The sequence below is a fragment of the Mirounga leonina genome, unplaced genomic scaffold (assembly GCF_011800145.1).
Source record: "Mirounga leonina isolate KUSES-001 unplaced genomic scaffold, KU_Mleo_1.0 Mir_178, whole genome shotgun sequence".
Taxonomy (NCBI): Eukaryota; Metazoa; Chordata; class Mammalia; order Carnivora; family Phocidae; genus Mirounga; species Mirounga leonina.
In genome coordinates, this window is record NW_023270464.1 from 7194185 (window position 1) to 7210967 (window position 16783).

General features: G+C 57.1%; 1 protein-coding gene across 1 annotated transcript in view; it reads right to left on the reverse strand.

Annotated features, from left to right (window-relative positions):
• Positions 1 to 16170, reverse strand: part of KLF13 (Kruppel like factor 13) — a 44966-nt gene extending 28796 nt beyond the window's left edge. The window contains exon 1 of the mRNA XM_035023961.1: positions 15120 to 16170. Within this exon, the coding sequence (XP_034879852.1) occupies positions 15120 to 15711 (592 nt within the window). The 5' untranslated portion in view covers positions 15712 to 16170. The remainder of the gene's footprint in view (positions 1 to 15119) is intronic.
• Between the last annotated feature and the right edge of the window lie 613 nt (positions 16171 to 16783).

Here is a 16783-nt window from a genome sequence, read left to right on the forward strand (position 1 = left end):
ACAGGGTATCTTACAAAGAGCAGAAATGTGTTTCTCACAGTTCTAGGATAGGAAGTCCAAGATCAAGGCTCAGGGGCCTCTTCCTGGTTCCTAGCTGGTGCCTTCTCACTGTGTCCTCACAAGGAAGAAGGGGCAAGGGAGCTCTCCGGAGCCTCTTTTATAAGGGCACCGATCCCATTCAGGAGGGCGCAGGACCTAATCACCTCCCCAAAGCCCCACCGCCAAATATCAACACATAGGGCATTAGAGTTTAACCTGAGAATCTGGGCGGGGGACACATTCAAACAACAGCAGGGAGCATCCCCCAAGGTCAATGTCATCTCCGAGATCCAGCCATTTGTGCCACAAGTAGTTCCTGAGTAGGCACGGGCCTTTTGCTCCGCTTGGTGTGACCTGTTTCACTGGGGCAAGGGAGACACACTATTACACAAAAACGCACCCAGAGAAAAAGGAGGTGCAGTGGGGGGTAGCAGCAAGATATCTCCCCAACGAAGAGACGTTAAAGCAAGATGACCGCACGGAGCACCCCGGAGCTGGGCAAGGGCCCCAGAGGGGCAACTCTGCCCTCCAGAAAAACTGAGAAGGCAGACTCCTAAAGCCCTTCCCAAGCTGATTCAGGAACCAGGAGACACCAATTCTGTGCCTAGGAGCCCAAGGTGCCCTTGGGTTTTCTATGTCTGGCCTCTGCAAGGCTCTGTCTTCCATGGAGTCACAGCAGTCCAGAGTCAGAACATCCAAAACCCAGAGGGCACGCTGAGCACCCGGGGCTGGCCGCTCTCGATAATGGGCAATGTAAGCAGAAAAGTTTCCAGGTCATTTCCTTGTGGCTGGAAATTGTCCCCTAACATATGAAACCCTGTTTGCTCTCCTGGGGCCCAGGATGCGGCTGCCACAGGTGGGCACATGGCCCTCCGAGGGCCCATGAGCACTCAGGCCACCCACTGGCTAAAGTGCCTCCCCACTCTGGGCCCCACAGCAAGCTGGACGCCTCTCCGGCCTCCTGGTGTTCTACATGCCAGGGAGCAGCCTGCAGGAATCTCTACTGGAGGCCATGCCTTTCCAGCCTTTCTGCACAGACAGCCCTGGCTTCTGCCCCTTCACCCCTGTGAGAAGGACGGGGGCGTGCGTGTCTGTGCACTTTGAAGGACATGCAAACGTGGCCACCACAGACCTGGGGCTGTTTCTCCCTGGGGGGACATCGATGGAGTGGACACCTGAGCCAGCGGGTCCTGCACAGGGCTGCGGGGTGTGCCCAGCTCAGGGGGCTCCCCACAGCCCCGTCACTCAGAGCAGGCAAGGGACACAGCCCACCATGTGAGCAGGGCACAGGAACAGCCCAGGCCCCCAGCGGCCTCTCCTGGCTGAGCAGAGGTGCAGGTCCGCGGGGGACTGGGGAGCCCCTGCCCCCACCCAACAACACCCCATCACAAATATCCCGGGGAACGGGGAGATGCCAGGAGACAGGAAGGAAGGCCACGCTGGTGCCCAGGTGTTATCTCAGAATCGATGCCCTCAGCCCTTATATTCATTCAAAATATTCACCTCAGACCACACAGGAAGCATCTTGATGCCAAACACACTCACAAAGATGAAAAGCAAGCAGGAAAGGGGTATGAAACTGTGGTCCGACAGCTGAAAAGCCAGCCTCAAGAACACTTTTCTGCTTCCCTTTAGGAAACAATTCTCCTATCTACAAACACTGAATAGCTGCCCCCCCCAAAAAGGAAAGAAAAGAAAGTGGGGGAGGGGGGAATCCACAGATGGCCCAAAGCTCACGAAAGCAACTCCTCCTGCAAACAAAAAGCAGCATGCGTGCTGAAACCGGAGAAGCCCAGGAAAGCTATAAAAATAGCAAATGTAAGCCCTGAGTGGGATTCCCTGGCTGCGCGCCGAAGCGGCCGTGACAGCCGAGCCGAGCGCCCTCCACCTGAAGGAGCCGCAGGGCTGCTGCCGAGCCAGGCGGCCAGTTACCGAACTCCTCCCCGAGGGGTGGACATGCTTCTGCAAGTGGCGCCCAGAGCACACCTGGACCCGGGAAGTCCTTCCATGGAGGTGGAGTCGCCTGGCAGGATAGCACAGCACCTGTCACCACGAGACTGTCTGACCCTGCGGAGGGGAGAAGCCGCTAGCCCGGCGCCCGTCTCTGCTGGTGCCCCCCAGAACTGCTCTGTGCCCAGTGACAGCGGCTTTCACCTCAAGCTCCCAGTTCAGCCGCTGCTGCGCTTTAAAAAACATCAGGCCCGGCCCAGCGGGCTGGGGCCTGGGAGGCTCCGTTCCCTGGTAACCGGTGAGGCTCACCTGAGAGGGGGCCGCCGCCCCCTAGGCTGAGCGCAGCTGCGCCCGCCGCAGGTCTCCATAGCAACAAGACGCTCCAGGAGCCTCAGGTCTCCACCGGCCTCCAGGGGCCCGGCTCCGGGCTCATCCTCCCACAGCCCAGGATGGGCACTTTCCAGACTGCAGCGTGGAGGCTGGGGCCCGGCTGGGGCCGCGCTGCCGGGGGGGGGGGGGTGCTCACCCCACACGCGGTACCAGCGGGTGGGGGCGTGAGCGGGCACCTGCTTCAAAAAAGGAGTTCTAAAGCATCTGTTGTTGTTTTTCTCCAAAAGAGCAGGCAGCAAAAATGTTCACTCAGGTGCTGGTGAGCATTACAGTTCTGGGTAAAGTTCTGCTCCAGCAGGTTAAACATACACTACCCAGACACATGCAAACTGCACGCGCACACAACACGTTCACACGCCACACACCACACCTCTCACGCACCTCCTACCGGGCGCCTGGAGCGCTCCCACTACCCTCCTCTGCTCTGAGCTCAGCACGCCCCGACCTGCTCGCCACATAACAACACTGGCCGGCTCGATCTGTTCTCACTCCAGAGCCCAGAGTCCTCAACAACATTCCATTTTGTCTCTCTGTTTAAAGGACAAAGCGTATCAGGCAAAAAGGACTTCCTCTGATAAAAACGCTGAGAGGCTCCAGAAGCAGCTGCAGCTGGGAGGGGAGCTCGGCAGCCGGGTTGGAAGTCCAAAGTCCAGGTTGTTAGTTAGGACTTACAAAGGGCACAGAGACACTGGGCTTTTGACAAAACTCCCAAATGGATTAGGGCTTTGGACTGCCAACACTTTTCAATACCAGTTTAATATCTTTAATTTGTGTCTTTTCTCCAACACTATAAAAAAAAACAAATTCTTCACCAAAAATAAAAAAATCAAATTCTGCATACATCCTTGAAAAGGGTCCCTTACAAAGGGAGAAAGGATGACGAGAAGGCTTCTCAGTGCCCAAGGAAGTAGGCTGCCCAGCACTTGACGGAAAAAGCTGGAAAAGCTGAAAGGTACAGTGCATGAACCAGTAACATCAGTAACACCACTTACCACAAAATAAATGCAACACATAGAGACATTTCCTTCAGTTTTGGGTTGGGGGGAACTCTCCCCCCATGGTGATCGCAATAGCCCCTGCTGCAGGGAAAGGCTTTCGACACAGGTACACACAGGGCATCGGCAGTGAAGCTGAGGAGGGAGGGGCCACGGGGCAGCCGTGCCCGACCCAGCAAGAATTCAGCCTGTCTGCGTAGAGAGAAGGGAACCAAGGGGCCTACATGCCCACAATGAAGAAGGGACCCTGGATACAGGCTTGGGTGTTAACTGCAGAGCAGCTTAAAGGACACACCACCCCCAGGGCCCTGCCTGGCCCAGAACCCCTCTCCCGGCACTCCCTGAAACAGCCAGCAGGGTGGCAGGAGACCCGCCCTGGCACATCCAGCCCAAGTTACCTACATGGTAGTTACTGTTTAACAGCAAACACCAAAGCGTCACCTTGTACCGAGGTGTGAAACTAGTTCACACCTTGGATAACTGGCATTGGGTGGAGAGAGCACTGCTCGGGCTCAGAAAGACTTACGGCTCTGTCAGATGGCTTCCCGAAGCTCCAGTTATGGGGATCCGAACACCCCGAGGTAAGAGAGGCATCACCCCCAAATTTTCCATGGAACTTAATCAGCTTCAAAGCCAATACAATCCTGGTGTGGTGTTTACGTCAGTGCTCCCAGTGCCTGGACCCCTGCCAGGCAACCCCCCTCCCCTCCAGCCTGCAGCCCAGCCAGCCGTGTGCAGGGGGGGCCCCTTTGTACCACCCCCGCCCTGCCTCGCCACAGTTTAAAAGAAAAAGCCAATGAATCATGGGAAGAAACACATTCCTCCTATAAATGGAATATAAATGTTTATTAAGAAATTATAGGAACCGGGTCAGGCATTTTGGTATCTTAGTCACTCCAGCTAATTAAAGAAAAAAAAAAAAAATCAAAACAAAAACAGCATCCCAGAAACTTGAGACAATGAGAACTCTTGCCACCAGCACTTTGAGCCCCAGCTCTGCCAGTTGCCAAGGAGACCCACTGTTTACCTCCCATTCTGTAGGAGGAGGCCGACTGCCCAGGAACAGCCCACCAGGCTACCACACTGGGAAGGGCTGCCAGGGCATCCCCAGAGGGTGTGAGGAGGAAGCCAGCCCATGGGGTCTCCCAGGCTGAGCCAGAGCTACAGCACCAAGGAGAGGGGTCTTCACCAGCTCTCAAGCCCCGGGGGCCCTACTCCCCAGCACACCTCCTGCCTTAGTCCTGTGGGCTGGAAACCCCTGAAGGCAGATTAAAAATGTGCTTATATCGGGCGCCTGGGTGGCTCAGTTGGTTAAGCGACTGCCTTCGGCTCAGGTCATGAACCTGGAGTCCCAGGATCGAGTCCCGCCTCAGGCTCCCTGCTCGGCAGGGAGTCTGCTTCTCCCTCTGACCCTCCTGCCTCTCATGCTCTCTGGCTCTCATTCCCTCTGTCTCAAATAAATAAATAAAAATCTTTAAAAAAAAAAAAATGTGCTTATATCCTAGGGTGCAAGCAAGGTGAGAAGAAAGGGGAGGGGGGAAAAGAGAAGGGGAGAGAGATGAACGGGGGGGAAGGGTGAAGGGAAGGGATAAGAGGTGGAAGGAGAAAGAAGGGAGAGGTGGAGGAGGAGGAAGGGGAAGGGAGGAGGAAGAAGAGGAGGAAGGGAAGGAAGGAGGCAGGAGAAGGGGAAAGAGGGAGAGGAAGACTAGGTAAAGGGAGAGGAGAGAAGGAAGGGAGAGGGGACAGGAGAAGGGAGAGGAGGGAGAGGAAGACTAGAGAAAGGGAGAGGGGAGGAGGAAGGGGAAGGGGGAAAGAGGAGGGGAGGAGGGAGAGGAGGAGGAGGAGGAGGGGAAGGGAGAGGGAGGAGGAAGGGGAAGGGGACAGGAGAAGGGGAGGAGGGAGAGGAAGAGGGGAAGGGAGGGAAGGAAAGGGAAGGGGACAGGAGAAGGGGGAGGAAGGAGAGGAAGACTAGGGAAAGGGAAGGGGGAGGAGGAAGGGGAAGGGGGAGGAGGAAGGGGAAGGGGGAGGGAAAGGGGGGAGGAGAAGGGAAAGGGGGGAGGAGAAGGGGAAGGGGGGAGGAGTAGGGGGAAGAGAGAGGAAGACTAGGGAAAGGGAGGGGGAGGAGGACGGGGAAGGGTGAAGAGGGAGGGGAGGAGGAGGAGAGCATGAGAAGTGAGGGCACACAGGCCTGCACACTTAGCTGGGTAGCTAAAGAGCTTCCATTCACCTGGCCTCAGCCAGGCCCCCATACCAGGCTGTCTGCCCCAGCAGAAAAGGTCAAGGGCAGAATGGCTTGAGAAGGAAGACTCCATCAGGGACCAGGAATGCAAACCCTCCAGCTTGGCTCCAGGGTCCCCACTCTACCCTGAAGGCCAGACCTACCCAGCACACACTGCTCCTTCCTTCTGTGCTCTTGCAAGTTACTGGCCTGGATGTGAAACAGCCCCACTAGGGGTCATGGAGAAAAAGCCATCCCTGCCGCAGCCTGTGCCACCTGGCCAGATGCCTTGTGACTGGCTTACTTCCAAAGGAACAACCTCCTGAGCTTTGGCAGGTGGCTGACAGTGTGCGCGCATGCGCATACACACACACACACACAAATATCTGTCTTCAGAGGCCATGTGCAGTGCTGAATGTGGGACAGGAGGGCCTGGGTATGGGAAGGAGTTTAAATCCTCAGCTCAGATTCAGGGAGACGAGTGAGATCAGGGAAAGGGAAATGAAAGTGGAAGTTTTTAGAAGGCCAAAGTTAGTACACTTTAGAATGAGGCAACCCATCCAAAGCAAAATGCTAACATGTAACACCCACTGATCATTAGGGAAGGACAGCTTCACATCAGAACCTAGAAGGAGCAGAGGCTGAATCTCCTGCGAGACCCAAAGGCCTGACAGTAACTCAGGACAACCACCTTCGTGCTCACCAACAGGGAAACAGGATGCCCATGATGGCAGACGCTTGTTGGCCGAACTACGGAACCCCCACAAAGAGGGCATGGCATAAAATGCTGAGACTATGCTTCATCGTGATAAAAAAACAGCATCTGCAAAGCCCCTCAGACCCTTCTGATATCCCCTGATGCATAAGGCCAAGCAGCAAAGTAATTTTAGAAAGCAGGACATGCCATGAAAGCAGCCAAAAAGGGGCACTCTGGAAAAAACGAGGAAGCCTTGGTAAACTGCCCTTAGCACACAGGGCTGCAAGGAGCCGGAGTCGCCCGTGGGCCCTCGCACGCTGCTGTGAGGCAGTAAGTCAGGGAAGCAGACTGCAGAGTGTTAACTAAGACAACAGAGAGACTGCTAAGGAGCTGGACTGTCCAGCACTGGTTACAATGGCAACTTTATAATTAGCTCACATTTATTATTTCTCTTTCAATGAAAATATGTTGGAGTTTGTTACTGGTAAGATGTCTGAGGTGCACTCATAGTGCCAACACCAGTTTCCAGACCCTTCCCCTGATCCCAGACACGGTTTTGAACAACCAGCCCAGCTGATAGCCCAGGCAAAACATCACTGGGCACCAAGGACAGACCTAGAAGCCTGGCGCCGCCCCCTCAAAGGGCGGAGCTCGAAGCTCACGAATGCCTCTTCTGTTTCCTCTCTTTCCCAATACTTCCGTGCAAAAACCTCTATTCTTGATCTACCATTAACTAACTTCTACCTCTAGCCCCAAACCAAGTTCCCTTGATCCTCTGTGTGTGAACATGTATACCATTAAAAAGAGTTAAAGACAAGTAAAAAAGCTCAGAGAAGGAGTTTACAGGGGTGGAAATTCCTGCCTATATCATAGATCCTACACATACGTGAGGAGAATGAGCTCAGGTCTACTTAAGGCAAGAGCGTCAGGAGGCCCCAACTTGGGACCTTGACCACGGGCCAAGCTGCCTGGCCATCACCTTGCTGATGTCCCTCTATGTCTCTATGGTGGTCCTGGGTGGGAGGCCAGAAGGCTCCTGAGCTCCTCTGAGCCCACTTCATCTTCTCCCCATTCCCAAGCTTCCTTCCAATTGGTCACTGTTCGCAGGAGACAGGCAGGTGCCAGAACCCCACCTCCAGAAGCTCCTGGGAGCCCTTGGTGCAGGCACCAAGCCACGTGCTCCCTGGCAAGTGATTTTTAATTTGAGCCCCCATTGCTTGCAAAGCTCTTTCATGATGTACCCTGGACTCTAGCTCCAAGGAGACGAGCTTGTACCCTGTGCTCAGGTACCATGGGTCACCCACCCATGCAGGGAAGGCCACGCCCCTGTGGCAGCAGAGCAGGGACATTTAATCTGAGGCATCAAGCCTCAGCGCTCTCCCAAGCAGGTCACCTTGGGACAGACTGGCTAATCGCCACGGAGTGTGGCCAAGTTCCTGGTTAGCAAGTGTTTTTGTGTGATGAACTTCAAAAATGGAGAACAATAAACAGGACCCCCCGCTCAACGTTACCTCCCCCAAAAAACACCTGTACCCTCTGTTCTGTTTGTCCAGAATGATGTTAGTTAAAACTATGGACTGGTCAAGGCTACTTGCTCCCACCCTGCACACAACACCCAACAGCAAACAGTGACGACGCCCAGGCCCTGGGGCAGGAGGGGGACTGGAGCTGGGCAGAAGGCACTCAGTGCTAGGGCACTGAGAGGGGCAAGGGGGTTGGCAAGGCAGCCGATCCGTCTCTTTACCACGGCCTACTTTCAGCTGAGGGAACTCCATGCCTCCAAGAAGCCTGACTTGCATACAGCTGATCCACAGATGCTGGAATCTGGGGTTTAGGGAGACCCTAAGATCAAACTGAATCAATGAACCAGAATCAAGGAGAGAGAGAGAGAGTGTGTGTGCGTGTGTGTAGCCAAACGGCAGAGCTTTTGGTTGGGTGAGGATTTGTCTTACATCAAGTGCCTAGTGTCAAATCATTGCCAACAAAGTAAAAAGTTAGCATTCAAGTCTCCATTATATTGACTGAGAGCAGGGGCCAAGGCCTTCTGAGCTCAGGGTCCCAAACCCCCACTACCCTCCCACCCCAGTCCCACCACAGTAGCTGCTTCGAAACTGCCAAGCCGGAGAGAACACTCCAAAGTTCAATTCCATTTTGATGGGAAGCTGACTTCTCAAGAAAATAGTCCCACTTGGGGCTAATGAAAGGGAAGTAAAACAGACTCAGGTGTGTGGACTTAGATCAATATTTGTTTTTTTCTGGAAAGCATGCAGAGACCCACCAGGACCTTGAGGGTATCACTGGCTGCAGGCCCTACTCAGGCCTCGGGGATGGGTCACCTGTGGCCACAGAGCCAGGGTGCTGGTGGGCTAACTAAAAAAAAAAGGCTATAAATACCATTATCACTCAAAGTAAAACATTTTCACTCAAAGTAAAATTAGGGCGTGTTGTTTATCTGGAAAGGGAGCACCTAAGACTTGGCTGAGCTATCCTTTGACTTTAAAAGGACTCCCAACAACAGGACCCAGAAATCCCAGTGCTTGTCCAATGAAGTTGGAAGAAGCAGCAGAAACCTACCAGGTGGACCAGATCGAAGGGGGCTGAATAAAGGTGACCAGACACCGCCCCTGCACCGGCCAGGCACCTGGCTATACACATAGGCCCAGCAGCACCCTAACCCTCCAAAAACCCAGTCTCAAAGTGTCACCCTACTGGTTATTTATTATCGAGAGAAGAATGTCCCTTCATAGTGAAGAGACCTGGCAGACGCTGCCTTAACCACAGACGTGATCCAGCAACCGGGCAACCTGACATCATATGCTCCCATGGTGGTGCATGGAAGTGCCCAATGTTACCTGGGTCATGTTTTTGACCAAAATCTGTTTAGGCTGCACCTAATCAGGGGGAAGCAACTGGACAAATCCAGACTGCGGGATATTCTACAAGACAACTGGTCCGGATCCCTAAATGCCAATGCAACAAAAGGCCATAAGATAGGGGACTACTCCAGACAACAGGAAACTAAAGAGACAGGCCAACTAAACGCCATGTGTGATTAACTGGATCCTGCATCCTATAAGGGACATTTTGGGAATCATTAGGGAGACTGAATATGGACTGCACATTACATAATACGTACTATTTAAAGAAAGAGGAGAGACAGGGAAGGGACAAAATACAGTACTTAGAGGAAAAAAAGGAGGAAGGAAAAAAAGGATAAAAAGAGGGTGACAAAATGTTTAACTGATGAGTCTAGAAGAACGTCTGAGTGTTCACTGTATTTCAGAATGGGAATCTGTGGGGCGGGGGAGCAGTGTGCTGGGGACATGCAGGCTTCTAATACCACGAGGTACAGTCCACCTGTCATGCCCCAGAACACAGGTCCAGACAGGAGTCGCAGTCAGACACAGCGGGTATACCCGAACTCAGCAGTGTGGCTGCCCAGGCACAAACCTCAGCTTCCCCCTCATTTGCTGTGTGACCCTGGGCAGATTCCTTAACCCATCTGAGCCTTGGCATCCTTATTTGAAGACTGTGCCTATTTCACAGGGTCCTTGGGAAGATGAAACAGCTTACTGGAGACGAATGCAAACAGAACCATGCAGCCCCTAGCAAGCAGTCTACAAGCATTAGATACAACTGTGAGAGCGGAGTATGTCATTCTAGAAGTTTTCATTTCAAAAATTGGTTTAACTGCTTCTTAAAGCACAAACCAGACACACTTTAACAGTGCCCTGATACCTCACGATCACTGTTATAAAATGCCGATTATAACAGAACACAGGCCTCAGGGACTACTGGGCAGGACAACGTGCCCCTCCACTAACAGCCCCACCTTTGTTCCAGTGCTGTTTGGTTTTGTTGGGTTTTCTTGAGTTATATATTTAAGTACACATGCATATACAGATGTATACATATGAATAACTTGGTTTCCTTCCTTCCTTGCTTGTAGCCGCTATCAACGTATCTCCCCCTTCCCCTTTTGATTTGCTACGTCTAGGAACCCAACCACCAACTGGACTCGGAGGAAGGTCAGAGCAAACAGGTCCTAACCGTGCCTGGGCTGTCGCAGCTCAGTTCAGTGAGTGGGCTTCAGAGCACCGACTCTGAAGGGGCAGGATGCCACCTCTGTTGGTGTTCCACATCCAAAGCCCCCCCACAGGACCTGTGGTTAAGTGAAGTGTAGTGCTATCAGCTTGTTCACACGGGAGGGGCTCCAGCCCTCTTTTAGCCAGAGAAGGGAGAGTTTCAAATGGCATCACACCAGCCTCGTGCCCAGGGCCAACAAGCCAAGAGGCATAGGGGTGGGGGGTGGGGTGGGCACACCTAAATGCAACAGGGGCTGAGCCCTCACCCGGGCCGGGCCACAGCGTAAACCAAGTAAAGACAGTGGGAGGTCATGAGGCGTGAGAGAGTAATGGTGGTTTCGTTAGTGTTGTTTTAAATGTTCTCAATATGATGATCGCACATGTGCAAAAGGAGAACTGGGAGAAGTTTAAAAAAAAAAAAGGCAGCAACACAGCAGGAACCTCAGTACTGGGGAGACCAAGACCTCCATCTATTTCCTCTAAAAACATAATGTGTCTTTTAAGTCAACATAGTAACTCCACAGTGCACTGAACTGCTGTCTACACCACGGTCAGTAACCCTGCCAGGGCTCAATCTTACAGAAATGCCAGCCCCTCCGCACCAAGACCCACACCAGAGCCCACTGCTGCAGGCACGGAACAATGAAAAACGGGAAAGGCAACGCAGCTATCCTTCCAACGGGTGAGAGGCTCACCAGTTATGTCTGGCACAGCCTCACGCCCCCCCCCCCGGAATACCACGCAGCCAGGAAAAAGAACGAAGGGGCCTCATTAAACAAGCACACAACAAAAGCCTGTGGTAGAATGTATTCGCTACGATCCTGCATGTGTATTTTTCAAATGTCTGTGTGGACGCACATGCACGCATAATGCAAATCCATTAAAAGATTCTGGAAAGGGACACACCAACATGCGGTGATAGTGGTTAGCCAGAGGAGGGCAAGGCTGACACGTTCTGTCTACTCGCTTCTGCGCTGTTTGAAGAATTTCACAACCAGGCCGGCTGGCAGCCCGGGACCATGCGAGCAGGGACGGGAACTGCCAGCCTGCATGTATCCTGAACAAAGTGCTGGCTCTCTGCCAGCCTGGCTTCGCCCTGGGTAAAAAGAGACCCCAGCCGCTCACCCTCCACTCGACAGGCTGCCGGTCCGACGCAGCTGCGACGGGGCCAGGAGAGCAGTGTGGTTGAAAACCAGGCTCTACAGCCAGAGTTTGTGTTGGGGGAGGGAACCTAAATATCCTGCCCCAATAATCTCATTCATGATCAAATCCCTTGTTTAGTGGCTCAAGATAAACTTCCAACTAACCCCACCCAAATTATTACAGGAAATGGCTGAGAGAATGCAATCTTACTCTACTCCCACCCCCACCCCAAAGAGGGCCAGGTGACCAGGGATGTGTCTCCGTCGAGGTCTGCAGGAGGGAGGAGCCGTGCACAGCACAGTGTCCCCCTTTCCAGCCAGGCCCCCAGAGCTGCTGATACGGACCCAGCCCAGGCAGCTAGCGAGTGGATGTTTTAGCTCCCGGTGCTGCAGGGAAAGCAGGGCACAGAGGCATTCTGAAAACAATTCTTTGTGGGAACAAATAGGTAGGAATGTATTCAAGGCATCTCTGCCAAGAAAGGCTGAGTGACCATTCTGCTGGGGGCCTGCCAAGCCCCACCACTCCAGACAACAAGCAGGAATCTCCAGGTGAAGGGCCTGGCTGGCTCAGGGGAAAGATCGGCCCTCAAAGGGCCCTAGGCCTTTCCTTCTGAAAGTCCTGAATGTTCACATCAAAGCCCTTCAGCCTCCAAGAAAATACGTTCCTGGTCTTGCTACTCCCCAAGGCAAGACTTAGCAAATTCCCAGATCTGGCCTGGGAAGTTCTGACGAGCCAAATAAGTGGCTTTAAAAAAAAAAAAAGTGGGTTGAGTTGCAAAAACGTTAGTGTCTTTGTTTCATCACGTGTTTGCTTATAACATCAACAATTACCTAAATGTGACAGGGTAATCAGTCCCCAGGAGACTGGCACACAACTAACCAGGACAAGCAGCTCTTTTGCATTCAGTCAGGCAGGGAGTGGGGGTGGGAGATCACAGCAGAGTCAGGGAAGGCCTGGTCTCCCCAGAGTCAAGGCTGAGCCTTGTACTTCCCAAAGGGTTCTCAAACTCACAGCCTCATTTCCCACAGATCTTCCAAGTGGTCAGGGGAGACATCACCAAGCTGCAGGGAGGTCTGGGGACCCGTCCTTGGCCACAAGGCTAGACAGAGCAAGCTGTAAACTGCCTTCTTGGCTAAAGGGGTTTTGATATTCACCCCCCGCCATGAAATCGCTATGGGTGGGTGGGGTGGTGGTGGTGGCAGTTCCTATTGGAGTAGAAGGCCTGGCATGACCCGAACCACTGCCGGCAGGGACCCCCCAGAAAGCTGCTGGAAGTCCACAAACCAAACCACAGCTACCTCAGAACCAAGGTCTGCTGCTCAGGTCTTCCCAGGGTAGCCTGGCCTCTCGGTCACCCAATGTGGCCTGTGGGCTACCCCTGTCTCCTCTATGAACACCAGCTAATTATGTTCTGCACACCTGGGCACAGGCTTTCCAGCTCCCTAGAGGTGCTCTCCACCTGAGGCTGAACCAGACACCCTCCAGAGGCAGGTTTTCTTGGTTCATAATCAGATTCACCTGGGGCACCACTAAAACTTCGGCGCAAGGTCAATATCTGGGACCTGGAAATCTACATTTCCAAGGGCCCCAAAGGAACCCCGTACACTCCTGACTTGGAGGTCTACATCTGCTCTGGAGGTAGGGCTCACCTGGAGGGCAAGGCCACCTCCCTGCTCTTAAACCCAGCACACTGCAGCCAGTGTGGGGTCCATCCTCTTCTGCCTGCTTAGGGTTTCAAAGCACCCCAGAGAGACTGGGTTCCACCCCACCTGGGGAGGCCCGGGTTCCCAACGCCTCTGCCCAATCCTCTAGCCAAGGGACCCCATCAGAGACACTAGAGCCTGAATCAGGGAGCAAGGCAACCCACCAGCTATCCTCCAGCTCCGGCCCCCGTCCAAGCCTGCCCCGCCCATGACAGCGAGCCCCGCCCCTCAGCCTGCCCCTCCGCAATTCTCGAACCCCGCTAGCCCGCTGGAAGGCCACAGTCAAACAGGCTACGAAGTTTCCAATCCTTAAATGACCGGTCCAGTGTCGGCCTCGCCCCCCAAGTCGGTCCTCGAGCCACGCCCCACGCACTGCCCCCGCCCCGGTAATCTGGGTGCTCCAGGATCTCAACCTAGTTTGGCCCCTCCTCCACGGCCACACCCACCCTTGCAGTAACGTTCCCAAGCTGAACCAACATCCCTACACTAACCCCACCCCCTATCTCGGTCCACACATCCTTAATTCTGACTCAAAATGAATAGAAATGGCCCCGCCTTCACCCTCGACCCCACCACCAGCCACGTGATTTGGGGCGCCCACAGCAAGGGACGAAAACCGCGTGGGCAGCCTCCGAGGTAAAGGTTTGTCTGAAATCCGCTGGCTTTGACACCTGCATACCTCGGGACAGCTCAGTTCTAAATATACCAGGAGAAGGGGGTCTTTCAGCTCCAGGGTCTTGAGGACTGCAGTTTTTAAGCCAGTCTTGTAACCAGTTTCTGTACTGTTTTATAAATGTGAAGTCTAAATCGTTGGTATCAAGGTAACTGTATTTATACGGGTTTTTAACCTGCTCCAAATGTGGAAGAATTAAGTGTAACAGAAGAGTTACCCAGAAAAAACACACAATTCTTTAAAACCAAACTGGGTGAGAAAGGTTGCATCCCACCTTTGTGTTTAAGAAAACGAAAAACAACCAAGACGAGGTCCCGGGCCCGCGCGAAGGGGACGGCTGCCCGGGGGTTGGGGGTCAGGCGATGGTCCTCTGAGACCGACCGCCCCCGTGCAGGTGCCGCCCGCACGCATCCGGCACCCCGCAGGTGAGAGCAGGGCGGAGGAGAAGGGGGCGCGGAGGAATAGGCTGTGGACTAGGTGAGTGAAAGCGCCCCCAGGCCGAGGAGCCCCCTAGGGTCGGGCGCGCCCCCGCTGGCCGGATGGGCGGGGCTCCCACAAAGAGCCTCCGGCCGAGAACCCGGACCGCCACCCGCGTCGGCCGCTGCTGGCTCTGGTTTCGACAAATTAAACCTTAGAGCGCTGGAAAAATTACAGGAAGAGGAGAGCGAAGAATGTGCCGAGTGGCTGGAGGGAGCCCTGTCCCCGCGTGAACTTCGCCCGCCGCTCGCCCGGGCCGGGCCGGGCGGGTCCCTCCCCTCCCGAGCGCGCGCTAGGCCGGCGGGGGAGGGGCCGGCAGGGGAGGGGCCGGGGCGAGGGCACCCCTCCCCCGCGCCCCGGGGCGCCCCCGCCGCCCATCTCCCCGAGCAGCACGCGAGGCCCCCACCCAGCTCGCCCGCACCTGCCCGCGCCGCCCCCCGGCCCCCGCGGGGCCTACGCCCGCAGCCCAGATGACGACATCCGCCCCCGCGGCCCCGCCCGAGAGTGCCCGGGGAGGGGGCGTGCCCGGCGGGGGCGCGGTCGCCGGGCGGGCGCCGGCTCCCAGCTCCCAGACCCGCCTCGCTCGGCGCGCGGGGCCGACCGCAGGACCGTGTGGCGGGGGAAGGGGCGAGGCCCCGACCGTTCCCGGCCCGACCGCCCCTCGCGCCCCGCCGGCAGCTCCGGGGGCGTGGCCCGGTGGCCTGCGCTGTCCCCGTCCGCGCTCGGGGCGCCCGGGCGGCCCTACTGACCTGTGTGAGTTCTCAGGTGCGCCTTGAGGTGCGAGGATTTCCCGTAAACTTTCTCGCAGCCCGCGTAGTGGCACTTGTGCTTTCTTTGCGGGGACTCCAGGTCGGCGCGACTTCGGCCCCGCCGGCCCCTTTGTCTGAGGCCGGGTTCGCCGCTCCCCGCGGGCCCTGGCTCCCGCTCCGGCTCCAGCCCCGCCTCGAGCTCGGCCTCGGGCTCGCTCCACGCGGGGCTGAGGGGCGCGGCCGCCGCACCTTCGCCGCCGGGGGAGGTGGGCTCGGGGGCGGGTGGCGGCGCAGGCGGCAGGCGGCAGGGGGTCCTCGCCTTCCGGGCCGCGGCGCCCTCTCTGCGCTCCGCCGGGGCGGGCGCCGGCGCTTGCTGGTTGAGGTCCGCCAAGATCCGCGCCACCACGAAGAGCGAGGCACTGTCCTTGCCGTCGCGGCGCTCCTCGACGCGGGGCAGCGTGGCGGCGACAGCGGCGGCCGCGCCCTCGGGTCCGGGCTCCGGCCCCTCCCGCGGCCCGTGCACGACCGCGCGGCTCGACATGGACACGAGGCACTCGGCGGCGAAGTGGTCCACATAGGCGGCGGCTGCCATGCTGCGGGCTCCGGCCGGCGGGCCGGCGGCACTGCTGGTGGCTGCGAGTCGTCAGAGGCGCATCCGCACCCACGGCCTCCCGAGAGCGGGCGGGGGGCGGGGGCGCGGCGCGCCCTCTCCGCGGGCTGGGCTGGGCGCGCAGCCGCCTCTGCCGTCACCCGCGCGGCTCCGCGTCCGCGCGGCGCCCGCCCGGCCGGGCACCAAAGAGTGAGCGCATGGGGGGCGCGGGCCAGTGGGGTCCCCGCGCGGCGTCAGGGGCGGCCTGTCCTAGGGATGCCGAGCAGCGACGTTAGAGACTACCTCGCCAAGTTGCGGCCGCAGCCTCGCCGCGCATTGTGGCAGGCGGGACAGCCGCCGTGCGCGCCGCGGGTCGGTGTGGGCGGCCCGGCCCCGGGGGTGGGCGGGGCCGGGGCCACATCTGGACCCGACGTCAGCCCCCAGCCACATCCTGGCGGCGCAGGTTACAGGCGGCGGCGGCCGCGGGGAACTGCGCGCGCGGAGGGGGCGGGGATCCCAGAGCGCGCCTCGTCAGGATAGAGCGGTCGCGCGCCCGCGTCTGAGGAGGGGGCGTGGCCTAGGACAGGGGCGGACGCCGTAGGTTCGTGGGTAGGCGGTCGGACCAATCCAGGCGGCGAGGGAGGCCGACCGGGCCCTGGGGCCTGCGCGCGCCAATGGGCGTGCCCTCTTGGCCGGCGGGAGGAGGAGCGGAAATTTGAGCCGGGAGCCGGGCACGCTGACGCAGGACGTCCGAGGGCGGTGGGCCGGGGCGTGGCTGTGAGGGGACCGCTCCCCACCCCACCCTACCCCCCTAGCAGCGGGGAACCCGCGGGACATTTTCCTGCCGGGTCTTCTGTACGGTGACAGCCTCGAACCCCGGAGTGGAAGCGAGCGCTCGGGAGGGCGCCCCTTTGTCCCTCCACCCCACCCGTGAGGGGCGCCAGGGATGGGTGCGCCTCGGCGGGGCTCGCCTCCGCTTCTCTCTTCCCTTCCAGAGCGACGTTTGCACGGCGAGGAGGCGTGTCCGCTTCGGCTGGGCGCGGGGCTGCGGGCCTGGCCTGTGGGCGGAACAACT